General features: G+C 35.7%; 1 protein-coding gene across 8 annotated transcripts; it reads right to left on the bottom strand.

Moving 5' to 3' along the window:
* Positions 1 to 404: 404 nt before the first annotated feature.
* On the bottom strand, positions 405 to 27,385 carry p4ha2 (procollagen-proline, 2-oxoglutarate 4-dioxygenase (proline 4-hydroxylase), alpha polypeptide 2). 8 transcript variants are annotated; one of them, XM_048165713.1, is made up of 17 exons: positions 27,251 to 27,385; positions 26,779 to 26,962; positions 22,739 to 22,834; positions 21,817 to 21,913; positions 21,577 to 21,728; positions 15,658 to 15,813; positions 12,963 to 13,202; positions 12,582 to 12,781; positions 11,817 to 11,993; positions 10,119 to 10,189; positions 9,733 to 9,832; positions 9,332 to 9,385; positions 5,127 to 5,186; positions 4,976 to 5,041; positions 1,370 to 1,438; positions 999 to 1,095; positions 405 to 802 (listed from the first exon to the last, which is right to left on the bottom strand). In XM_048165713.1, the coding sequence occupies exons 3-17, from the start codon at positions 22,818 to 22,820 to the stop codon at positions 732 to 734; spliced, it is 1,692 nt and encodes a 563-aa protein (XP_048021670.1). In that variant the 5' UTR covers positions 22,821 to 22,834; positions 26,779 to 26,962; positions 27,251 to 27,385; the 3' UTR covers positions 405 to 731. The 8 variants fall into 8 exon arrangements, with proteins under 8 accessions (XP_048021670.1, XP_048021671.1, XP_048021672.1 ...); XM_048165714.1 differs by having other exon boundaries at positions 27,112 to 27,253; XM_048165715.1 differs by lacking the exon at positions 27,251 to 27,385 and having other exon boundaries at positions 15,676 to 15,813; positions 26,779 to 27,240.
* Between the last annotated feature and the right edge of the window lie 171 nt (positions 27,386 to 27,556).

Below are 27,556 nucleotides of genomic sequence, written 5' to 3'. Positions count from 1 at the left end.
CACGCTTACAACCATGACAGGTTAGAAATCTAGGTACTTACAGCAGGTAACATACTGAAAAGAGAACTGTGGTCTCAACAAAGATGTGTTTACAGTAAAAACATTACAAAATCAAATCTAATTGAGAAACAGGTCATTACAGAGGCTTGTGGTGAGTCATTTCACAGTTTCATGGTCTTACTGTTATTCCTGGTTTATATTTACTTGAATTCTAGTGACTATAATAATGTATTGAACACATCACAATGCAAAACAATCAATGCAAAGCAAATAAAATATATGCACAGTGTGTGTGTGTGTGTGAGTGAATGAACAGATGGATTCTGTTCTCGTCAGTCTGTGAAAATATTCCAGACTTTGGAACAATATTAACAGCTCACAAAAGGCAGACAAAGAAACATGACTTCAAATTTGGACATTTTTATTGCAAACGAATATAAAATAAAACACTGAAGAACAATAATTTATGCATTACATGAACACAATGAGAGCTCTGTTATGATGTGATACTCCAGTTTAATCTGCCAAGAAAGGTTAAGCAACGGTAAAAACACTCAAAATAAAAGAGAAATCCCTCACAGACAGAATGGCTGACAAAGCCCAGCCTGCTCACATCTCATAGCAGTAAGTCCTGACTGGAGCTGATGTGTGTTCTCGAGGAGTCTGGAGTGTCCGATTGTGTAGTCAAGGCACTGATGATAGTACTGAGTCCAAACGCTGACATCACTGGATCAGTCCACTTCAGTCAGGCCACATGGTCGTCTGAACTCCTGACCTCTCTCGTGGATCCATTTGTTTGAAACTGCCAAACGAGAGGAACTTGTAAATGCGAATTGGTGGCTTGGACATTTGATGGATTTAAATCAACCTACTTTTCATGCCATGTTAGATTTAAAAAGAATATTGATTTTTGCATTTAAAAAGCAATTGCACACCAATCTCTAGCCTATTCATGAGCATTGCTGGCATTCTTTAAAGACTGTATTTAGACCACTTACCCCATTTACTGCCTACTAGAACAGGACAGGCTGCATGTCTCGTTCTGTAGTCTCCTTCTCCACTTTTAAAGAGGTTGTACCAGAACACTGCTGTACCCTACAGAAAGACCAGTACAAGCTGATGTCAGATCAGATTGGCAGATGGTCAATATTATTCCAATATATCAAATACAATGTAATGACAGAAACTAAATTTATATTTAATTAAAATTCTTTTCTTTATTATACATTGATTGGAGAGGCTGTTGGTAGATTTTGAAACTAACATAAGGGAAAGATAATACTTTGTGGAAGTGGACATCATCTTTGATGTAATGATTTCATACATGTTTCATTTAAGGTTTATAAAATATTTTAAAATGTGTCCACACCTTTCTAGGCCAAATAGCAGCACCAAAATCAGGGAAAACCGTCGCCCCACCAGCCTCAACATCACTCATCTGTAAATGTAGAAAGATTATTAACATCAACATGATATGTCATCAGTGTTTCACATTTTTGTTGTAGAAAACTATACAGTCCAGAATATGACTTATATCAGAAGGGTCTAATTTTTGGACTACTAATGCAATGGATACAAGTTCAGCCCGAAGTAAAGCCATGTTAGGAACTGGAGACGTACTAGGACACCTGTATTGTACTTCTATGAAGTGCTCTGAATGAAATGCATCTGTTATATGACAACTTGTGATTAGAGCTATTCAATGTAACAAAATATGAACAAAAGAGCTTTGAAAAATGTAGCGCAGTGGTTCAAGCTTTTTGACTCTAAGACTGTCCACAACAATATTCGAAGGCCCCATGAGTTTTCCAATTGTTTGTGATTTACTGGATGAGGATTAAAGGGTTAGTTCACCCAAAAATGACATTTCTGTCATTAATTACTCACCCTCATGTCGTTCTACACCCGTAAGACCTTCATTCATCTTCAGAACACAAATTAAGATGTTTTTGATGAAATCCGAGTTTTTTTTTATAGAATAGAAAGCAACGTAATTACCATCATTCAAGGTCTAGAAAAGTAGTAAAGACATCGTTAAAATAGTCAATGTGTGAAATTTGATGTTATGAAGCGACGAGAATAAACACGCATGCGTCGTGCTGCTCACGTGAACAGCGTCGACCGATACTGAGCCGGCGTTCGGACTAAAACACGGAAGCAAGTTATGAGACTGACAGGGTAGAGAAGAAATTGTTGAATAAAGTCATTTGTTTTTGTGCACAATAAGTATTCTGGTCACTTCATAACATTAACTTTGAACCACTGTAGTCAAGTTGACTATTTTAAAGGGGTGGTTCAATGGTTTTTTTATAGGCTTGATTGTGTTTTTGGGGCACAGTTTAACATAAAAAAATAAAATAAAAAAAAAAAGCTGTATTTTTCATATATTTCCCCTTTATTCTACACCTCTGTTTCCATTGTCATATGAACAGCTCATTTGATTTCCCGCTCCCTTCGAAATACGCAATGTGCTCAGATTGGTTAGCTGGCCCAGTGTATCGTGATTCGCTGAAGCGTCCGGAAACGCCACGCCCCTTACCATTCGTTATTACTAGTGCTTCAGTGGAAATGTAAATAACGGCGTCTATATTGCTGTATCAAATTGAGCCGAATCAGACCCAGATGAAGAGGGTCAAGCAGAACCTCTGCAATCGTGGCTTTTAAAGGACGTTTATGAATGGTATTTCATTTTTTATTTGTGTCAAAGTGTTTAGATATTCTGTCACTGCTGTTTGTTAGCTTTCAATATACGGTTTTATCCCGATTAAAGCTTTACTGTAGCCGAATACATGACTGAGTAGTAGCATTTTTGTAAAGGTAGCGTTTAATTTATAGCATGAACAACTGTTTGTCTATGAACAGAGACGTTTGTTGGAGAAGTATGCTTAGAATTTAGCTAACTGGCTAGAGAAGCAAAAAACGAGTTGCTCTTTGTCCTTGATGCAACCAAAAATAGCAACAGAACTATAAGTTTAAAAGACATGTACAAACAATAAAACCTACTTACAGTTTGAAGCCAATAAACAGCAGCTTCTGCTTTTAAAGTAGCAACATCCAGTGTAGAAAATCACAGATTATAATGGGTTCTATTATCTTTTGCTCGCGTCCGGTGTACACAACTCTTCTGCTTTCATTATGCTGCGCCACATGGCCTCGTCCACTTTGTTGTGTGTTCCCGGGGGCGTGTTTTGCAGGGTTTATGATGTCACCAACCCGGGAAGAAGCTCATTGTAGTCCAAACCGGTCGTTTTTGTAGGCATTAAACTGCCGTTACTTTAAAAGACAATATCTCTGTTTGCATTGAACTTTCAGCGCTGTAACTTTGCAGATACTGTTTATGCTCAAACAGCAACATTACACACTAACTAAAGTTAAAAAAGTGAAATCGCAATGAACCACCCCTTTAACAATGTCTTTCTGGACCTTAAATGACATTTATTACGTTGCTTTCTATGGGGGATAAAAAAAAAACTCTCGGATTTCATCAAAAATATCTTGATGAAAGAAGGTCTTGCGGGTATGGAATGACAAAAGGGTGAGTAATTAATGACAGAAATTTCATTTTTGGGTGAACTAACCCTTACAGGAAAACAGACGTTCTACTGACTATAAGTAACTTTGCGACTAAATGTCAGCTTATTCTGCTAACCCGAACCCTAACCCTACTAATACTCTAATGAGAGTTAGTTGACAACTTGCTTGCAGTTAGTAAAATGTCTAATGTTGACCATTGAAATAAAGTGTAACCAAAAAAATATCTATTTTTATTTTATTTTAAAGCTCGTTTTGTAGGGGTGTAGCAGTATATGTATTCGTCCTGAACCGTCACAGTATGGTGCACACAGTCAGACGATGAATACAGTCAGTCACATGCAATCCACACTCCACTCCAGAAGGGGGCGCATGCGGTAATGCAACGCTGTTTGCTAACCGCCACAACAGGAAAAAGAGCAGAAGAAGGGATAATCTACACACCAACCCGAGTTCAGACGGCACAAAAGAGATTGCTAGTAGCTATACGCTGAGTTTCGATTAATTTTTGTGACGTGCTCCACAAACTTCACAGACAAGGGAACTGTGACGGCAGAAAGTGTCATCCTGTGTGCGTTTTCTTTATTTTTCAAAAGCACAATGTTTTGTTTTTATTGCGAGTGTACACAAATCAAAATAAAACCCTTTAGTTTCGAATGATGTCTTACTCTTATCTGTATGACGATACATGACGGAGTATTTTAAGTTGTTTCCATTGTTATAATGAGAGAAAATCATGCCAAATGTGACGATTTGTGTTGTGGAAGTCTCAATACAGTCCAGTGATGAAATATGCGTGTCCTGGAAACGGGAAACCTCAGATGCCACTTTACTCTCTGTCTCCTCATGGAAAGGTCTCCTTCTTGCTCATCTTTCCATGATTTCTTGAAAAAGCGTAATATTGAACTTTGTACAGCCGCCATTGTTAATGAACTCACGCACAAAGAAAACTAATCTTTTATTTTTCATTATTTTGTACTTTTATAACACAAGAGATGCTTTTTAGTTTTGCAGCTGATTGTGACCAAATACCTTTTGTCTACAAAAAAAAAATATGACCTATGCAAGAGTGCTTAATACACTAAAGGAGGCTGTACTGTACTAAATACTGTACCTCAGGTGGAACAAACAGAAATTTGCACTACTGTCTGTTTAAAATAAATGAAAAGAAACCTAGCATTGGGAATTTGATGCTTTTTCCTGTTGTACCGAACTCGCATCGAACCGTGACCCCAAAACCGAGGTATGCACCGAACCATGACTTCTGTGTACCGTTTACACCCCTATTGTTTTGTGTTATTGTCCCTGGCTGAGACCCACTGGTGTTGTGTGTAGTGTTCATGTGGATCCACAGAAGCCGATGACACGAGACCTGATGCCAAGTCAAGAGCAATCAAATACACATGAGTTCTGGAACCAGGCACCACAAGATACACATACTTACATAATTTAAAAAAGTAGCCACACGATTTCCAGTGCCTAATGTTTTGAAAGCATCAGGTTCATCTTTCTATGAAGATAAAATTTTAGAGCAGAGTAAAGACAGGCAGAGAGGCAAGAAACGCTCGTCTCCGAGCGCACACACATGTACTTACGTAGTTCAGATAGGTGGCAAGTCTATTTCCATCAACCTTGAGGTTGCTGTCAAAAGGACGCTGCAACAGACGTTTGTAACTTTTAAACCAGATTGAAGTGCAGCAGTGGAATATCTCCGCCTCTGAGGCAACATTACTTTACACTAAATATGCTTATGCTGACAACAAAAAAGCTGAGTGTTGGGTGTCAAATCAATTTACAAACATGTACTCAATCTAAAACAATATGAAAATACTTCAGCTCCAGTGTTTTCTATGAGAGTTGCAGGTACTTTTGTCAAAATCAAAATCACTAATGCATTCAAGTTATCAATAAAAATCCCAATTAAATGATCAGGAAACTTATTACCACCAGAAATAAACTATGTACAAGCTTCTACTTCAAACTTTTAAGTTACAGACACATTTTAAAACTCTTTTTTTTGCCATCAAGTGACACACTATACCCTCACATAAACACATTAATTATAGCTGCGAGCAGCAATTATCGGGGTTCAAGCGCTTTTAGGCCTTTAAGCATGAGTAAAAAGGTATCGTGTTTTATTTAGAAAGCATGTAACCACTTAGATCATAGACTGAAAAGACCATTTACAGCCAACACAGGTAATTTACTAAGGAAATGCATGTGTTTTTTTAAAGGTGCCCAAGAATGCTTTTTCACAAGATGTAATATAAGTCTAAGGTGTCCCCTGAATGTGTCTATGAAGTTTCAGCTCAAAATACCCCATAGATTTTTTTTAATTAATTTTTTTAACTGCCTATTTTGGGGCATCATTAACAATGCACTGATTTAGGCAGCGCCGCCCCTTTAATTTGCGTGCTCCCTGCCACACGAGCTGTCGACTATATTGCAGCGCATTTACAAAGTTCACACAGCTAATATAACCCTCAAATGGATCTTTACAAGATGTTCGTCATGCATGCTGTGTGCATGCTTCAAATTATGTGAGTAAAGTATTTATTTGGATGTTAACGTTTTATTCAGAGTGAATCTGAGGCTGTCCTCCGTGGCTAATGGCTAATGCTACACTGTTGGAGAGATTTATAAAGAATGAAGTTGTGTTTATGCATTATACAGACTGCAAGTGTTTAAAAATGAAAATAGCGACGGCTCTTGTCTCTGTGAATACAGTAAGAAACGATGGTAACTTTAACCACATTTAACAGTACATTAGCAACATGCTAACGAAACATTTAGAAAGACAATTTACAAATATCACTAAAAATATCATGTTATCATGGATCATGTCAGTTATTATTGCTCCATCTGCCATTTTTTGCTATTGTCCTTGCTTGCTTACCTAGTCTGATGATTCAGCTGTGCAGAGATCCAGACGTTAATACTGGCTGCCCTTGTCTAATGCCTTGAACGTGGGCTGGCATATGCAAATATTGGGGCGTTCACCCCCGACTGTTACGTAACAGTCGGTGTTATGTTGAGATTCGCCTGTTCTTCGGAGGTCTTTTAAACAAATGAGATTTATATAAGAAGGAGGATTTTGAGACACAATGTATGTCTTTTCCATGTACTGAACTCTTGTTATTTAACTATGCTGAGGTAAATTCAATTTTTGAAACTAGGGCACCTTTAAAAGCTTTTTAACAGTTATAGCGCCATCTATTGTCCGATCTCAAAAGTTTGCATGCTTGTTTAGAATCACATGTCACATGTGATCACCTATTTTAGTGAAGTTCTGAGTTTTTGTTTAGGAATTATAGGCTTTTGCATGCACTTTGCCATGCTCATTTACTAAATGACTCCCCAAGCTACCCAAAGGGTATAGTTCAACTTTTTTTTTTTTTTGATAATTATTGACCTAGAGAGTCCAGAGAATTGTACTGCATTGTTTTTTTTTGAAAAACCTAGGACTAGTTCACAAAAGTAGGTGTTTTACATAATTGAAAATATTTAATAAACAAATAAATTTGATTGACAGCAGTGGTTTGAGGCAAATTTGTTCAGTATGAGGAGATCTAATGGTAAGAATATTGTGAAACACCACATGATTACAGAGGCTTAAAACTTATTAGCAAAACCTAGTGGCCAATTTCTTTCAAAATTCTCACAGACCTCTAGGGCCGTGAGTCGAACATGCCCACAGAGTTCAGATTGGCCTCGGTTAACCTTGTCTAATAGGTGCTCACACTTCATTGGCAGATGGCAGCCATGTTTTTTGAGATCCACCATAGTCCTAAAAAGACAATCATGGCACCTTGGGCAATAACACTGCATGCCAATTTTCAAGTCAATTTGACTAACGGTTAAGTAGTTATAGCCATATTCATGATTTTTTTCCCCCTGCTATAGTGCCACCAAGTCAGTCGCCATGATTTTTTTCAGGTGACCGAAGATTGTGCTCATACACACGTGTTCCAAGTTTGGTGAAAATATCTCATTCCATTCACGGGTTATAGCCATTTTAGCAAAAGTGGCTCCGCCCACTTTGAACGTTTTGGCGTCCCTTAGAGTTCGTGAATCAAATTTCAACTTTTGTTTTGATAATTATTGACAATCAGACACCAGAGAATCTTGCTGCACTGTTTGGTGCCAAAGACACTTGAGGATGGTTTTGGAGTTTTTTGGTTTTTGTATTTTTCACATCTGTAGCGCCCCCCTTAGGCCGATCAGGGTCGAGTCTTAGTGACGTTGTAGACTGTGTGAGTACTACCAGTTCTCAAAGTTTCTACGACTTACGGTTTGGTCTATCCGTTCACTTTTAGGGGAGAATGCTGATTCTTGGAAATTTTAACAATTACATTTGGGTTTCAGTGCTACGAGCTTGAACCCCTAACTCAGTGGTTCCCAAACTGGGGTACGTGACGTGACAAAAGGGGGTACGCGAACAAAATGTTGAGTAGTTCATTTAATTCTACCTTAAAATAATATTAAAATCGAGCATGTATTTCTAACTGCCAAAATGTCGTAAATCTAGTACATTTAATCAGATTACCTCATCATTTGCAGTCAAAAATATCCACACAAGCAGCATGGCATGCATACGATAGATTGCGTAGACTGCACGCTGCCTTAAATCGCGCTAAATTACTGTTGACTATGCACCTTTGTAAAAGTGGGGAATTTAGCACTTACTCGCATGAAGAACAAATGCAGACACAAATAATGGATTAATTTCGATTTAAGACTCAACTTTCTCCGATACAAAAACATTCCTTGTGTGAGTTCTTGTATTTAATGTTGATAACGAGCAAGAATGCAATTGTTCCCAAATATCCACATGACTGCAAACGTGACATTATACAACAGGTCAAAAAATAAAATGTACATTTTTAAACACAGTACAGTCAGTATTTACTCTATTTTGCAATGAAATAATAGTTCTGACGCAAAACACAGCAGAACTACAACACACGTCTGTGTTTCGCGAACAATTCTGCGGCTTTGAACGAATCGTGAGAGTCAGTGATTCAATGATTCATTCACAGCCACTTGCTTCGTTACTGAATGAATGATTCAATGACTCACTCAATTGGTGCCACCTACTGGCGGTTTTAGTTTAATATTTAAAAATTTTACTTAATTTTACCAACATTGCATATTTCTCTATTGAACATTTTTTATTTAAAACATTATAAAATAAATAAAGTTATTCATAAAGGTAAAAAAAAATGCACTGGAAAATCAATTTTCAAATTTTGTCCCTTAATGGTAAAGGTGTGACTGCAGTCGAAGTGGAAGAGAGGGGGTACGCAGAAGGATGGCAATCCCTTCAGGGGGTACTCCAAGCTAAAAAGTTTGGGAACCACTGCCCTAAATTCAATGTAATTGTTGGAAAGTGGATCTTTGTTTCTTATAAGTATAGTAAATGGTAGCACTCGGAAGTCATAAGGTATTGGGTGCCACTTACTTTCAATGCTATACAGTTTTCTCCTGATTTTAAGTAAAGACGGAGTCACTTCTATGCTTCTGTTGTTTTTTGTAATATATAATATAATGTATATTTCTAATGTAATGTTACTTCCTCCAACCAAGACTGGAACAGGCCTAAACAAATGTTATATGAATGAAGATGAGAAATGGATATTGTGTGTCAATTGACAGTAAAAAACCCACTGATATAGAATTCCTTTATTGTCAGAGAAACATAATTACTAATATATTTCTTCATGCACATGCCAATGATTGTTTTGATGAAATATCATGCCACATAATTGAAAGCAATGCAGTTTTTGCACAATTGTCTTACCCTTGAGAAATCATAATGTGGTTCATATTGACCTCCAACACCATAGTTAGCGACCTAAGATGAAACAGAATTCATAAGAACACTGGCACCCTTATCACAAAAATTCATTATTCACATAAGCAAACATCAAATTAAATCATGTCCCTTGTACTAGTGTTCAATTTACCACAACGCAATGCATCATTCCCTAAACATTTATTTAAATTTTTTGTTTAAATATCTAGAGGATGTATACTACTAATTAAAACTGTTCATCAAGAATTATTTTGTACATAATTGTACAATTTTATTGTTTAATTTTTTTATTCTGTAACTCTTTATTATATTATATTATATTATATTATATTATATTATATTATATTATATTATGTGATTTGGTGTGAGTATTTTGGATGAATCACCTGTAGCAGTTCTGCAGTGTCCACAGTTAAGCCAGTGATGTCCTCTATTCTCTGATTGACCCGCGCGATCACTGGATCATCTTCTCCTTCTAGCCACGCGCTGTAGACACACGACAACAGAACCAGGTAATAGACAAAATTCTGTTGAACAGCTGCATCTCAACACAAACAAGTACACTTATTATTTTAAAAAACCCATGATGGTTTGCCTGTTATAGTTTGGCCAGTCTAGAATACTGAATTTTCTTGTGCACTGGCATATCTACTGTAATATAAATGTTGTGGCAAAATCAGTTAACAGTTCTGTCATCATATCAGCCAGTTACTTCACCTTATGTTCTGATCAAGCCAGACATGAATAATTAAATGATTTGATGTATACTCACCTTTTGGAAACTCTATAATTGGCGACCGTCAGAATGCCTGTTTTAGGATCTCTCACTGTGGCCCTCGCAAGCTACAGAGAATAACACAGAATTAGCTTTGAGACACAACAAAAAATAAAGTAAAAGAACATGCATAACATTTCAGTTTCTTCACATTTCACAATGACTGAGCACTGGGAACTAGATTACAAAACTTTAAAAGGATAGTTCATCCAAAAATTACCCTTGTGTCATTTCAAACCAGTATTGTGATATTTTTTATTCTCTTGTGTCATGATCAGACCAAAAATTCAGCAGTTATCACCTTTATGGATTAGTTCACTTCAGAATTAAAATTTCCTGATCATTTTCTCACCCCCATGTCATCCAAGATGTTCATGTCTTTCTTTCTTCGGTTGAAAAGAAATGAAGGTTTTTGATGAAAACACTCCAGGATTTTTTTCCATATAGTGGACTTCAATGGGCACCAAAAGGTTGAAGGTCCAAATGTCAGTTTCAGTGCAGCTTCAAAGAGCTCTACATGATCCCAGACGAGGAATAAGAGTCTTATCTAGAGAAACCATCGGCTATTTTCTAAAAAAATTGATAAATAAAAATTATATACTTTTTAACCACAAATGCTCGTCTTGCACTGCTCTGTGGTGCTCCACGCATTTCGTAATCATGTTGGAAAGATCACGCGTGACGTAGGCGGAAGTACTGGGGTAGGGCGAAAAACTCCATCTCGTTTTCTCCTCCAACTTCAAAATCGTCCGACATCGTTGTTTTACCTTTTTTTGTAAAGGCCGTTTCACTTTGCTTCGTTAACACTTGCTTGGTACTTCCGCCTACGTCACGCATGACCTTTCCAACATGATTATGTAATGCATGAATAATGCGGGGTTTTTTTTCTTTTTTTAGAAAATGACCAATGGTTTCTCTAGATAAGACCCTTATTCCTCGTCTGGGATCGTGTAGAGCCAACTATATGGAGAAAAGTCCTTGCCCAGTTTGTCTCCACAATGAAAATAATGTAAGTTCTGCAGTAAATCAGCTGATGCTTTTTGTATGAAGTTCTTAGCTTAGTGGGTTTATTAGGAGATGGTGCAGTTACCTTTACATTCTATTGACAAAAAAAAGGTGATATTTATGGATCATAATTACAGATAGAACATTAAATCTGCTAAAAAGGCTTTTAAATTGTTTTCATTTATTATGGTAATCATCTATTCTCAGAGTTTTGCTATTTTACAGCATCCTCTGCTCAAAAAACGGTAACACTTTATTTTACAGTGCCTTAGTTACACGTTACTACATATACTTACTATAGTAATAACAGTAAATTATGCATAATTACAAGTAACTAACCCTAACTGTAACTCTATAGTAAGTACATGTAGTTAATTAATAGTACTTAGTACTTATTTGGGTAGTTACAATGTAACTATGGCACTGTAAAATAACCCAATTGTAAAATAACCCAATCTTAATTGTAAAATTCTTATCAGTGTTGAGCCTGTTTCTTCAAACTGGAGGCAGTGACTGTCGAGATTGTAAATCACAATTTGATTTAAAAAAAAAAAAAAAAAAAAAAATCTACAGCTTTCTGTCTTTTTCAGCTTTAAAAATAAACACACAAATGGGCTCATATGGTATGTGTGATTTTTGGATGAACTATTCTTTTAAACTGGTCTAATGGTTTACATACTGCGCACTCACCTTGGGTTTGGCTAACTCCTTGATCTTCTCAATCTCTTCATCAGACAGGGCTTCCAGAAAGCGGACAATATGAGGACTGTCCCACTCATCCTCCTCCTTCATCGGCTTCAGCAGCAGACGTGGGTTCCTGTTGCCATCCTGGTAACGGCAGAACAGTCTGCTACGTCTCTTCACAGTCTGTTGGAAAATTAAGATTAAATTAAAAAAAAAAAACTTCCTGACATTTTAAGATCATGAGATATTTTATAAGAACCTACAGCTTATTTAGGATGATTTTGATTCATCCAAAGATTTAAATTAAGTTTAGATAAATGGAATTCTATGGGGCAAGACATTAAACTGAAAAAAACAAACAAAAAAATTAAATTACACAGTGATTTGAAACTACAGCCACACGACTTAAAGTCACCATAAAATCAAAACTGACAATTTTTATTTGTATGGAATACAGCATTAAATTACTTATCTGTGCACATGATTATTTTTTTAAATTCATGTGCACTCGTAATCTTTAATCAAAAGAACTTCCCCTCCCTCTTGCAGCGACATCTCTTCTTTTCTCTGATGACGTGTTTACTGGAGCGAGGGCGGAGCAACCCGTCACTCACGAGATCCACCAATAGCAAACCACAACAATCAAACCACCCAATCAATTCCTAATCTACAAAATTAAACCTGTAAATAAGTCAATAACAGCTGCTTACAAAAGCAAAAATGTGAAGACTTTAAAGATAAATCAAGTCCTCATGGTGCATTATGGCTCACCATTTTGATGCCTTCTCCCCTGCAGAGGGCCTCATAGACCTCTCTCTCAGGCAGGTAGTCTTTGGGCCGCTCATAAGTGTCAAGCTGAATGGGCCTCTCGTCCGTGAGCTCCTGTTGGCTCCGACCCATGTCCCTCAGCTCCTTAGAGAGCATCCGCTCAAAGTAGCGCAGATTTCCTCCTGCCCTCTGGTGGCTGGGATCTGCAAGAATGCACATAATTTGCAATGGTTAGTTTAAGTTTTAAATATGATGCATTGCAGGCAAGAAAAAAAAAACACAGCCAAAAAAATTGTATTATGGATATTTTCATTATAATCGGTCTCATATCTCATTACATTATGATATATTGCATTTCCAAGAGAGAGAGAAAAAATGGCCTACCAATGGCCACCAGGCGTCGGGTGAGTTCGATGGCTCGTGGCAGATCACCCATCTGATAGACAGAGTAACTAAGATAATCTAAAATATCAGCCTTGGGCGTCTTGGCGTCTTCCCCAGAGTCCATCTGTCTCAGCGCCTGCTGCATCCACAGCACTGCGTGATAGTAGTCGTTCTCATTGTAGGCCAGTTTCCCCATGTCAAAGCAGTCATCCACTGTCAACAGAGCGTTATAGCGCACCCCTGTGGACAGAACAGGACAATTTAACACAGGACTAAGTAAGGAGTTTATATTGGAAATCTTGCTTATTTGCAACTGACTCTTTTCGGGATAATTCACATAAAGCACATAGTTATGAATAAAGTTATACTTAAGAGCGGAAAAAACTAGGAAATAAGCACATTCATTAACAAAAAAAACTATACCTTCAACTTATTCTCATGAAGATGCAATTTAAAGGGATAGTTCACCCAAAAATGAAAATTCTGTCATTACTCACTCGTGTCGTTTCACATCCGTGAGACTTTCATTCATCTTTGGAACACAAATTAAGATATTTTCCATGAAATCTGAGAGGTTTCTGTCCCTTCATAGAGCTCCAACGCAACTACCACTTTCAAGCCCCAGGAAAGGTAGTAAAGACATCATTAAAGTCCCTGTAAAGTCAATTCTGAGAATTCTTTCTAAACACTTTATAAATGTTACAAATGCATTGCTGAAACACATTACAAAATCTGTGAATTGATTTTTTGGGTGGAGCTAAAACGGAGGTCTAATGACGCACATCGTCCCCCGAGCATAGCCCCTCCCCTAACACTATATAACTGTCGATGACGCACCGCCTCTACAGCGGTTCACTCGCTCAATCTCGAGTGTCATTACAGTCATACAGCTCTTTGCACATTTAGCTAGTAATGCTTTCGTCACGCAAATGAATATTACATGGTTGTTAAAATATACAATATGCTCGATCTCCTTATTTATCGCGGCACCGTCATTTGTCGACTCGACAACAGTCCGGCAGTACGTTACGTGCCCAATGAGTGTAAGTTGTCGTGTGTGTTTATGTTATAATTAGTAGGTAGTCCACAGTAACTCTACTAAAATGTGGAACCCTCTAACGTGATTCTTTTGTTTATATGCATCAGTATGTTTGACTCATTAGACAAGTAAGTTGAGACGGCAGCTCTCGTGAGTGGGTGTGATTTCAGCGCCGACAGTGGACACGCCCCCAGCGTTTGAGAGCAGAGAGCGCTGCCTATTTTTTCGAGATTTTAATAACTTATTTCATTTACTTGCAGATTTTTTTTAATCATTCAAATTTGGTTGGGTGGTTAATAACACATTTTTCTGTGGTGTGACAAACTCAGAACACATACTTTAAAATGACTTTACAGGGACTTTAAGGTAATCCATGTGACTCAAGTGGTTTAACCTCAATTTTATGAAGCGACACGAGTGCTTTGTTTGTGCAAAAAAACAATTTACCACTTTATTTACAATATAATATTATCCAAAGCATGTTCACGCAACAACGTCAGCTCTCGTGTAAACACAACATGCATGCGTCATGATGCTCTCGTGAATGTGTGTTGCAGATCAATATTTTCATAAATGGAGTACTTTAATGTCTTTACTACCTTTTTTGGACCTTGAAAGTGGTAGTTGCGTTGGATGTCTATGGAGGGACAGAAAGCTCTCGGATTTCATTAATAATATCTTAATTTGTGTTCTGAAGATGAACAAAAGTCTTACGGATGTGGAACGACATGAGGGTGAGTAATAAATGACAGAATTATAATTTTTGGGTGAACTAACCCTTTAAGTCACAGAAATCCATTGCATTGGTAGTGATTTGATTCGTTCCCCCTATAAAGTGTTGCAATGATGGGTTTAATTTTATCACCGTCTCTTAAAGGATTAGTTCACTTCAGAATTCAAATTTCCTGATATTACAGACGTTAATACTGGCTGCCCTTGTCTAATGCCTTGAACATGGGCTGGCATATGCAAATAATGGGGGCGTACATATTAATGATCCCGACTGTTACGTAACAGTCGGTGTTATGTTGAGATTCACCTGCTCTTCTGAGGTCTTTTAAACAAATGAGATTTATATAAGAAGGAGGAAACAATAGAGTTTGAAACTCACTGTATGTCATTTCCATGTACTGAACTCTTGTTATTTAACTATGCCGAGATAAATTCAATTTTTAATTCTAGGGCACCTTTAAAGGAGAAAATGAGATGATTTTTTTTGCCCTGCCGTGGTACTTCCGCCTACGTCACACGTGACCTTTCCAACATGATTACGTAATGCGTGGAGCATCACAGAGCAGTGCAAGATGAGCATTTGTGGTTAAAAAGTATATACATTTTTAATTATTTTTAGAAAATAGCCGATGGTTTCTCTAGATAAGACTCTTATTCCTCGTCTGGGATCATGTAGAGCTCTTTGAAGCTGCACTGAAACTGACATTTGGACCTTCAACCCGTTGAACCCCAGTGAAGTCCACTATATGGAGAAAAATCCTGGAATGTTTTCCTCAAAAACCTTCATTTCTCTTCGACTGAAGAAATAAAGACATGAACATCTTGGAAGACATGGGGGTGAGTAAATTATCAGCAAATTTTCATTCTGAATTGAACTAATCCTTTATAAGGCCTGTATATCATGAAAACAAGAGTTGGAGTTACCAGAGTGCTGCCTCTGACCTGGCAGTTTGCCTTTGGAGAAACTCTCGGAGTCCAGTTTATACGTGTCCTGCAGACGCATGAGCGCTTTGGCTGCTCCCTTCTCATCCTCCTCATCAGGGAAATACTGTCTGTGCACAGACATGTTTGATATAAAGCCTTCAGGAGGAAAAGAGAGAGAGAGAGAGAGAGAAAAAAAGAGCTTTGTGGGGTTTTTTTTATTAGACATGACCTGAAGGGATCTGGTGTTTGCTGAAGAAAAAAAAAAGATTTGAAAATAATTGATTACTTTTAATGACACAATGAGAATCAAATACACCAAAGGCAGCATTATGTGATCAAATATTCTTAAATAAATGACATCTTAACTGTATAACTGACCGATTTCCTACTCCATACAGCTGTGGCAGTTACATGCCACTCGGTGATCTTTCTTCTCACATTAGAAAATGATTTTATCTCAAATACTTTGCATTTCAGAATCATTTATTTACATTACTTCATGTTGGGGTCCTGATCCCCCTGTCAGGGTTACTTCCTGTGATGGTGACCGGCTGACTGTACATTATCCTTTACTTGACTTTCATTTTAAGTGAAAACATTCTCAAGAACTCCACGTGGCAACATGTTGCAACACATGCATGTGAGAGTGAAAATAAATCAGCGGCTGCAATGACTGACTCTATTCACACACACCCAAACCCTGACACTGATTTTACTATACACAGAGTCAAGTCAATTTTATTTGAATAGCGCTTTTGCTCCTTTTCACAAGATGTAATATAAGTCTCTGCTGTCCCCAGAATGTGTCTGTGAAGTTTCAGCTCAAAATACCCCACAGCCGTTTTTGTGTGTGTCCCTTTAAATGCAAATGAGCTGCTGCTCCAGAAGAGGGCGGAGCTTTAACAGCTCAACAACAACAAAGCTGGAGAATCTCACGCAGCCAAAATGAGGATTGTCAGTAACGGTGTTCAGCCTTACATTGTTCAAAAATGTAAAGCCTTACATTGTTTTTTTTTTTAATATCTGCATTGACTGATCTGTTTTTATGTTTGGCTGGAAATGGGACTTTTATTTTGAAGCTGCTGAGTGCTCCCATTTTCAGTCTTCATTAGTTTACAGTCTCTGTTTAACAAACCATTCTAATGTTATTCGATAAAATTGTTAAACAAAAAAAGTAAACTGTATCCACCTTATTCCTGATGAGTCTACAGAGTTTTCAATTATTATATCTGGTTTGGGGAACTTCCATTCAAAAAGACAAACAAATCACTTCATAAAGGTTGCCCTACAAATAAAGCAAAACCGTCAGTTTGTCTGAACGAGCTGTCAATTTTCCTTCATGTTATAACATGAACATCTATTGCAAAAGCTCTTTTCAGTCGCCTCACGATTATTTTCTTTTTTCTCCTTTGCATTCCACTGTAACAGTAAGAAAAAGGACAATACTGCACATCTGTGGTCTGTTTTCCTGATTTAATTTATGATATATCCCATTAATAATTCACTGGAATGCATGAAGAATCTCTCCTCAAATCCTCTCTTTCCAGGTTTGTTTTCACAGGTAAATACAATTTATTATCTGTCAAAATGACAGAAATCACTTTGAAATATTATCACGCAATGCTGAATTTAATGAACATCTTTGATCATTAAGGCAACATTTGGTACATAATACAGATATATATTACTAGATAAGTATTTAACCCGTCCATTATTGCTGTGGGGTTATTCCTGGTCTGCTGAAAGTACCTTGTTGATGCTTTTACACTTTTAAATGTCCTTTTAATGTTCGATGGTTGTAGGGTGAGTAGAATAATGTCATCTCATTGTACCCAGTTTAAAAAAAAAAGTATAATTGCGTTCATAGAGCGAGGCTTTCACTGATTGTTTACAGCTTAAATGGAAGTTACTCCCATAATTCGAGCAAAGCGATATGGGGCGCAGGAATAAGATGGATATGAAAAAGTAGAATAGCATTTGCTTTTATATTATTAGTAATAAAAAGGTCAGGATGCACGATTGACCAACTTTAAATAATTGGTTGTGCCATATCCAGTTTTCCACTGTGTGCTATATGTAAAATGAGTATATATTTTCTTTATTTGAAAAAAAAAAAAAAAAAATATGATAAACAAATTTACCAGATTACTGAGTGCCCTGTTGGTTACAGTGTTTACTTCTTTTATTCATATATTTTTAACAAGTATATTTTTTCTAATAGGATTTCAGAATCAAGAATTTGCCATCTAAAGTATGTCTAATTTGTTCAGATTTATTTTTAATAGATTTTCAAATTATTTAATTACTAATTTATTAAATATTATGTCAAATAAATAGAAATAATTATAAATATATCAGCTTATCTCTCAAAAAAGATGTGTTAATTAATAACACATTTTTTGTGTTATTTTTTATGACACATTTTGTGTCATTTTGTGTACATAATTGACACAAATTGTGTAAATATAACACATTAGTGTGTAGAAAATGAGCAGGAATAACACATGGTTGAGTTAAAAGTAACACAAAATGTGTTGTCCTTAACTAGACACACAGGTGTGTTAAGATATAACACAAGTTGTGTTGTTTTTAACACATCTGTTTTATCTGCTCTCTGAAATATTAGCATCAGCCATTAAATAAAATAAATTAATAAATAAATAAAATATCGGAGGACCACTAGTATATTTAACCGTTATATTCTTAAAAGCTTTTTAAATGGTATTAAACTATATTTGACCTGGTCTTGGATCTCCATCTTCCACCAGTTAAAACATGTTAAACATGTGCTTCAGCATAAAAACGTTGGCATATCTCAAAAAGAAATATAAAAGATGCCAAAAGATAAAACTGTATAATAACAACCATACCGCAAAATCATGGTGTGTCAAAAAAACACGCCTTCCAGTCCATTTTCTTTGATTATATCATTCTTCAATACAACTTTCTCAAAGTTAAAGCTATCATGGCTTCTTTGTGATAAACGTATTAAAGAACTTCCGGTTTGGGAAAGTTCCACTCAAAAAGATTGAAATAATTTCAAATCATACATCTGCACTCCAAATAATCCTTATCTGTCAGTTTGACTGAATGAGCTGTAAAATTTCCTTCATGTTCTATTTCCAGACTTCAAGAGAATAATGTAACACTTTGTATTTTAATGTGGTGCGGTATCACAAGAATATCTGTGGCAACTGCTCTTTTCAGTCGCTGCATTCTTTTCCTCAAGATTATTTTCTCTCTTTTTCTTCCTTTTTCAAGATATATCCTATGAACAATTCCCTGGAATTCACTAAGAATCTCTCGTTTTCTCCCCCAATCCTCATGTCGCTTTCCAGGTTTGTTTTCACACGGATGCTTTAACCCGTGTGTGGTCTTTGGGGTCTCCAGAGACTCCAGGCAACAAAATGTAATGTTTATTAATGTTTTTACTCCACATTTGTTCAGTTTTTGGAGGATTTATCATATTTTTTAAATTTATATAAATAAATATTTATTTTTATTTATTTTATTTTTTTAAAATAGGTTTTTATACAAAACCAGCTTTTTATATAAAATTCACTTTATAAAAGACCCACATTTCTAACTTTCATTCATGGGGATAACATGGATAATTTGACATGGTTTAGTGTGAGATTTTTGCCCATCTTTTGGAAAACGCAGTTTTAAAAGTAAAAAACAATCACTTTTATCCAGTAGATGGCAGCAGAGCTCCACTATTTGCTGTTTGACTGACTGAAAGACTCTTTTCACAAGTATTTTTCAGATGGATTCATATCTAAATATTATGAAATCACAATTATAACAATAAAAGCTAGTTTAGTATTTTTAGTTTAGTATTTTTCAAAGTTTAGTATTTTTTTTTAAATAAAATCAGTTTTTCAATATTGTTACATTATGATGAGACTCCACTTAAAAAAATGGACAGAATGGACTACTTGCACTGAGCCTCGTGACGCACATCCTGTTTGATATATTACGGCTCAGTTGTTTCCAGTTATATATATTTTCAATGGGCTGTTATCACATAGCTAACTAAACCCCTCCTAAAAAGAGAGTCCTCAGGATGATTTTAAATTCCAGACATATTCAGAGATATTCTGATGATTACCACCTTTCCAAACTCAACGGAACTTTAAGTTTTAATTCAACATAAGCCGTGATTCTTTCACCACAGGGTGTCAGCGCTCTACTAGTGATCGCGACGCTGCAGTGTGAGACAGGATGAATGAGATCAGAATGAACATAATATTATAATTTAATTTTAGTCACTATTTTAAGGTAGTTTTCACATTCATTCAACTATTTCAAACACTGGAATAAAAGAGCACCAACGCAAGCAATAGCCTACTGCTTGTACGAAAATTAAATATAGTTACTACACTCTTACTATAGTAAAACCATGGTTTGCCTTCATAAGTATTTGATTAATTATAACTATTATATGAAAGGTTATACTGCTGTTTAATCGTCAGCTTGGTTTGTTTGTGCATGTCTTGTATGCTCTTCTGCTCGTTTAAATTCATTTAAATGAAAATTTAATTGAAATATAATGATTAAGAGAAAAACACTGCTAATGAGAAGACAAGCAGTTAACGGCGGCAGGTTAGTGGGGAAATATATTTATTTATTATTCAGAATGCGCATTTTGGAAGCGAAATATATTAATAAACTTTTCAGCAGGTTGAAGATAATTAATGTTAATGCAGAGAATATGATTAATTGTTTAAAAAACATTTGGCAGCCCTAAAACGTAGTAATAATCTGCGTTTTCACGAGAAGCTCTCTGTATATAAGTGCGCTGAACGCTGACCGGAAACGCTCGAGCCGTAATAAGTAGAACACAGAAGTAGTTGTGCAAGTAGTCCATTCATCCTCAAAAATCAAAATTTTTGAAAAATTGATTTTTTTTTGTCAGTACAAAAATTACTAAACTTTGACAAAAAGTAATTTTTATTGTCATAATTATGATTTCATAATATTTAGATATGAATCCAACTAAAAAATACTTGCGAAAAGAGTCTTTCAGTCAGTCAAACAGCAAATAGTGGAGCTCTGCAGCATCTACTGGTAAAAGTGATTGTTTTTTACTTTTAAAACTGCGTTTTCCAAAAGATGGGCAAAAATCTCACACTAAACCATGTCAAATTATCCATGTTATCCCCATGAATGAAAGTTAGAAATGTGGGTCTTTTATAAAGTGAATTTTACATAAAAAGCTGTTTTTGTATAAAAAACTATTTAATAAATTTACATTTAAATCCTCCAAAAACTGCACAAATGTAAAAACTATTATTTTGTTACAAAATTACATTTTGTTGTAATTTTAAATTTTATTTTGTTGTGACTTTTTTTTTTTACACTAACATAAAAACAAGATATCACTCTTTTTTTTTTATTTGTAAATCTAGAAATTGTTAACCACTGTACAAAGTTTCATGGCATTTGGACAAAGAGAACATTTTTTTTATTTTAGCAAATGTCGTTTGGGGTCTAAAAAGACCCTATAAAGGTTAAGATCTAACTTCCTCCCCTTTTCACTTCTAACCCCTATTAGCTGCGTTTACTGGAATGTTGTTACACATTTGTTGTCTGTCAAAATTATCATTTTTGATTAGACAAGACGTTACATAATATTACTACAGCGATATTTAACGTCTGTAATATTGCTGTGGAAATAATCAAGCTTTTAGGGTTATTTATGTATTCTTTTGGGCTCTGTTGTTGTAATTTGATAATGCTTTTACACTTGTAATTTTCAGTGGTTGAAGGGTGAGTGGAATAATGTCATCTCATTGTACCCAGTTTTTGAAAATGCTTATTTTGTTCCTTTCACTGACTGTTTACAGTCTAACAGAAGTTGCTCCCACAATCTGCGCAAAGCATCATGGGGTGTAGGAAAAGGTGGACAGACTGTACCATCTGATGGGTCTTGCAGCACCAGGCTCTCTAATTCAGACCACTCCGTGTTGAGTCTCTTCATCAGCTTGTAGGCGTTCACCGGGTGAGCCAGGAAGCCTTCGGGGTCCGATGTGGATGCATGTGTCAACGTATCTAGTTTATTAGCCCAGCTGAAGCCAGCAGATGGACACACACACACACAAATGAGTCATGGCTTCATGTGAGTCACACAAAAAATCATTTTAGTTAAAGATTCACCTCTTCACAGCTTCAAGTTTCAACTCTTCTGCCTCGATGTATTCCTTCAGCGATTTGACAAGCTCCCTCTCGGTGAATATCAGGTCTGTCATTTGGCCTTTGATAGGAGGTGAGAAAATTACCATAAAAAAAAGAAATGACCACAAGACCAAAAAGGCACACTTATTCAAGCTCCTTCAGCAAAGCCACTAATGACTGGTTAATGTCTTAGTATCTGAAAGCATTAAACTTGCTACATTTTTACCATTTCATTTAATAACATAATATAAAGTGCTGATTAGACCATTATATTTAGACCTACTCTCACTGCATTTTGCAGTGTAAACAGCATTACTGAACAGGAGTTTTGGTGAGAATGTAGATTCCTTGATTGCTTTCTGTATATAATGACGATTTAATTAACAGTTGATTTTCATGCTACTAAGAGGAACGGTGTGAAGTTTGCTATATAGTCACTGGGTTGGCAAGAAGATAATTAGTAATTTTGACAACTTTGTTTCAATAGAAGCTGTTTTTGGACTAATGAGGAAGTTTTGAGTTCTGAAACTTACAATACAGTATGTTTTATAGCATAATGACATTTATTGTCAAAGGACCGGGAAAAAATAAGATTTCGCAATGCATGACCTAAAAAGACCCAAAAGAATGTTTTTATCATTAAAGCATCAGAGTATAATTTCTGCAAGATTAGTATCACTAAATGGAATTGCAAAAATAATGTTTGCCAAACACTCCCCTCATCTGCCAGATCAACAGCTGCGTTGGGCTGGACAAGAAGCTCAAACAAACCGATGCATTGTTATAGCACTATAATGCACCAGTATTTACATGGTTTGGGGAAATCAAACGTCCAATGGTTCACTTACAATCCAGTCTCTGCAAGTTCAATTGCAAATTAGAATGACTTTATTTAGAAATTTACCGATTGATGTGAAGATTTCAGCTTGCGTGGGTGAAGAGAAGATTGACAGAGTCAACAGAGTTAGCGCCAGAAATGCTGCCATTGTCGAGCAAAAACCTGCAAGAAAAACAAACAGACATTTTAGAAATGTGCAGATGTACCGTATATCGCTTTAAAGTCTTTAACTAAAAATAAAGGAATAAAGGAGTCTCTTTTGCTCACCAAGGCTTGCATTAATTTAAATAATTGTGTGAAATATTATTACAATTTAAAATAAAATTAAAAATGAATTTTCAGCATCATTACTCCAGTCTTCAGTGTCACATGATCCTTCTGAAATCATTCTGATTTTAGGGTGAACTATCCCTTTAAAATTTTTGTGGAAACAATTTGTGGTAAGACTGAAAAAAGAGAGAAAGAAATTTATACTTTTATTCATCAAGGATGCATTAAAAGTGATCAAAAGTGACAGTGAGGACCTTTATAATGTTACAAAAGATTTCTATTTAATAAATGCTTTATTAAATTTAATAAATGCTGTTCATTGAACTATCTGTTCTTTAAAAAAAATCATTTCCACAAAAGTATGAAGCAACACAACTGTTTTCAACATTGATAATAAATCAGCATATTAGAATGATTTCTGAAGGATCATGTGACACTGAAGACTGGAGTAATGATGCTGAAAATTCAGCTTTGATCACAGGAATAAATTACAGTTTCCTATATATATATATATATATATATATATATATATATATATATATATATATATAAAAAATTTATTTTTATTTTTTTTTAAAAACAAGCTGTTTTAAATTGTAATAATATTTCACAATATTACCGTTTTTACAATATTTTTGATTAAATAAATGCATTGGTGAGCAGATGAAACTTCCTTCAAAAACAAAAAAAAATGTAATGTTTCCAAACTTGTATTTTTTACTATTGCGGACAGACATTAAATACTAAGCCAAGTCAGACTTAGTCTACAGAAAGCTCTTTGGTGTTGAACCACAACTGGGGCAATAAACAGCTGCAGAGTTTTTCTTGAAGAAGAGTATGAAAAAAAGAAGAGTATGACCAGAAAAGACAGTTTCTGTACTGTAGATTGGAAAACTTGCCGTGCACCTAAGCGACTACACAACAGTATTTTTTTATACAGCAACCAATTCAATTTGCTTAGAGGTAAGAAAGTGAATAAAATCTGAGACCAACATATTCAGCTTGATGTCTGAATCAGAAAATTTGGGCTGAATGGAAGATGCTGACCAGACTTCATAGACACGAGACATTGGTAAACCTGAAAGAGTAAACTACTATGCATTCACCAGAATACAGTTTACATGTAAAGTAGCTTATTTATTATAAATTATCCATGCTTAAAGGGTTAGTTCACCCAAAAATTAAAATTCTGTCATTTATTACTCACCCTCGTGTCGTTCCACACCCGTAAGACCTTCGTTCATCTTCAGAACACAAATTAAGATATTTTTTATGAAATCTGATGGCTCAGTGAGGCCTGCATACGGAGCAATGACATTTCCTCTCTCAAGATCCATTAATGCACTAAAAACATATTTAAAACAGTTCATGTGAGTACAGTGGTTCAATATTAATATTATAAAGCCACGAGAATATTTTTGGTGCGCCAAAAAAACAAAATAACGACTTATATAGTGATGGCCGATTTCAAAACACTGCTTCAGGAAGCTTCGGAGCGTTATGAATCAGCGTGTCGAATCATGATTCAGATCATGTCAAACTGCTGAAATCACGTGAATTTGGCGCTCCGAACTGCTGATTCGACAAGCTGAATCTTTGGTTTACTGTTTTTTTTTTTTTTGGTGCATTAATATAATATAATAATATTAATTATTCAATATTAATATTATCGTATAATATTAATATTGAGCCACTGTACTCACATGAACTGATTTAAATATGTTTTTAGTACATTAATGGATCTTGAGAGAGGAAATGTCATTGCTGGCTATGCAGGCCTCACTGAGCCATCGGATTTCATCAAAAATATCTTAATTTGTGCTCTGAAGAGTCTAACGGGTGTGAAACAGCATGAGGGTGATTAATAAATGACTAATAAATTATTTTCATTTTTGGGTGAACTAACCCTTTACAATATGTTATACAGATAACCACTGAATGTATTATATATATACAACTTTATGATTTTTATAATTAAATTAGTCACTTAGTTTTCCCTTTCCTTTCTACGTATAGATAAAACGTTATCAAAAGTATTCCAGTTTGCATAGATCCACGGACACAACTAATTTTTTGGTATTATCCGGACCAGTAAAGTAATTTGGCAAATATCACTTTTTAAAAAAAAAAAGGACCAAGCTTTTGCGCAAATACACACACGCAAACATAGACTAAACATGTGACTAAGCACGTAAATAAACGGCAAGAATGCATTAGGGGTATTCGGTTTTCATTGGGAAAGGTGTTGTTTAAGCGGCCCCTAAAGTAATAATTAACGGAAGTGATTCAATCAAAAACCAACTTTAGCTCGATAAGAATTTTCCTATTGTCACTGTGAAGCTGCTTTGAAACAACATGTATTGTGAAAAGCGCTATATAAATGACTTGACAAAAGGCAAAGATTTTGGTACAAATGTGAGGTTGAGAACTAACGAATCTTTTATCTAATGACCACTCATCACTGTCAAATCATACAGAGAGAAGTGTTTAACTGGGCGTGGATGAAATTGGTTGACCTCGAAATGGAAACCACAGAGAGCATCTTTAAAAAGTTCACCATAAAGACCTCACAATTCCATTCGTTTTTAGATTCAGGAAGTCACAATCCAATTCCAACACAACTGTGATGCATTTGCAACAGTGCAAGGGTGAAATCTTTGGCTGTGCCAACATTTTTGTAAAGATTATGTATAAAGCTCCTACTAAAATCTGTTTGTCTGAGAAAAAAACAGAATGTCTATTATTTGTGCAATTGGGTTAGTAACGCGACTCAAGCGCTGTACTTGGCAAAGACTCATCAATCAGAAATACACAGTCAGATTCAATCCACTTCTTAAACATCTGGAGTTCAGATTGACTGTCTTTGCACCCACTTTAAAAGTCATGTAAACTCAGCTGTGTTTGTGCTAACGGCCCTTCTTAAAGGTTTTGAATGGCGACAGCTCACTGAAGATTCTTCCATGTGTGAAAATAGGACAATTCCCACCCTAACAAAGATCTGCCTGTTCCATCTGAACAGAGTTAGGGATTCAGACGAATCAACAATGTTCATCAAAGAATATAATTTAAGGTGAATAATGTGAAGGTACTGTTAGAAGACTGATTATACTTTAAGAGCAATTCCTCTAAACTCCCAAATGTTTCTGAAGTCAGTCAGTGCACAAGAGCGATGACGACATCTTCTAGAAAATTTCCTGTCCACCCCATGAGGATTTGCTGCTTACATGCTTGCATGTGCCTTGAGCTTTCAGAACATCAGCAAAACACTTAATATAACTATAAATAATATTTATTCATATTAATTAGACTCATCGCAGCAGCTAACCGTGACTCTTGAATTCAATAAGTGAAAAGAAGTCAAAGTAGTATATTTCATACATCTGATTTAACACCTGCAGAAAGAAAAAAACAGAAAAAGAAATTAACCTAAAACAAATACCTTGTATTTCAAGTGTTCAAGGAATAAAGAAATACAAATAACGGTTTTATACTTATTTTACTTACACTAAAACACTATTTTAAAACTTCCATTATGAACATTAACTATGGTTTTACTACAAAAAAAAAAAAAAAAAACATAGCTAAACCATGGTAACCACAAATTAAACAGTTTAACCATGGTATTTGTAGTAAAACAACATTTCCCCATCTGCTGACAGGCTGCATTTTCAAAACGTGCATGCAATAGTCTGAATACAAATGATAACACCAGGATAAGAAACATTGTAAATAAGAGGTGAAATATTACTATGTTGCTGTTGTCATGCAGATTCGATGCAAATCAAACAATCGACTTAATTCAATCTGAAAACAGTTAAAAATGTATGAGCTCTTACCTCGTTTTGAGTTGAAATTCAAGTGTGATGGGGCAGACCCAGTCAAGAGTTTTATAAACACTCCTCTGCTCGGTTTTGCAGTGATTTTAGTCGCTGCCACGTACAGAAGACCAACACTTTCCACGCGCACTCACAATCCTTCTAATACACGCGCACCCGCATTCCCAAACTACATGACGATCCGCTATATCAGGAAAAACATTAAACAAACAGCATTTAATGGCGTGAAATACAACATTTTATCATCTGATCCATACTTGACTATAACGCAACTACATATTAAAAGTCAATGAATCTCTAATGGCATTAAAGGACAATGTATAAACTCTTGACCCGTCTCTGCGTCGCCATTATAGCCTTGATTCGGCAGAAATTACTGTTCTGATCCTCTTATGTCCGAATGAAATGCAGGTTGCTGGATGTTAATCGACGGATTGAATTAGATTAGAGGTTTACACCCCTTAAAGCTTACCAACATCTGAGACGAGACAAAAAAAGATCAGGGTATATACGGTGTTTTACGGTAAAACGAGTCATGCTGGTCTGCACGTTCTCTTTTTGACTTGGGGCTCTGGTGAATCATTCAGCATTTATTATACTTTGTGACATTAAGTATGGAGAAGAATCGCTCATTTGTTTTAAATAAATATACTATGATCCACAAATAAATGTAGAGATAAACAAAAATTAAATATATTCACAAATAAATAGAATGAGATCCAAAATAATGATATTTGCCAATGAAAAAACACTTCACCAGTGGTGGATAAAGCACTTG

This window comes from Megalobrama amblycephala, linkage group LG18, assembly GCF_018812025.1.
Source record: "Megalobrama amblycephala isolate DHTTF-2021 linkage group LG18, ASM1881202v1, whole genome shotgun sequence".
Taxonomy (NCBI): domain Eukaryota; kingdom Metazoa; phylum Chordata; class Actinopteri; order Cypriniformes; family Xenocyprididae; genus Megalobrama; species Megalobrama amblycephala.
Note: the sequence above shows the minus strand (reverse complement) of the source record. Positions and strands in the feature narration are given on the sequence as shown.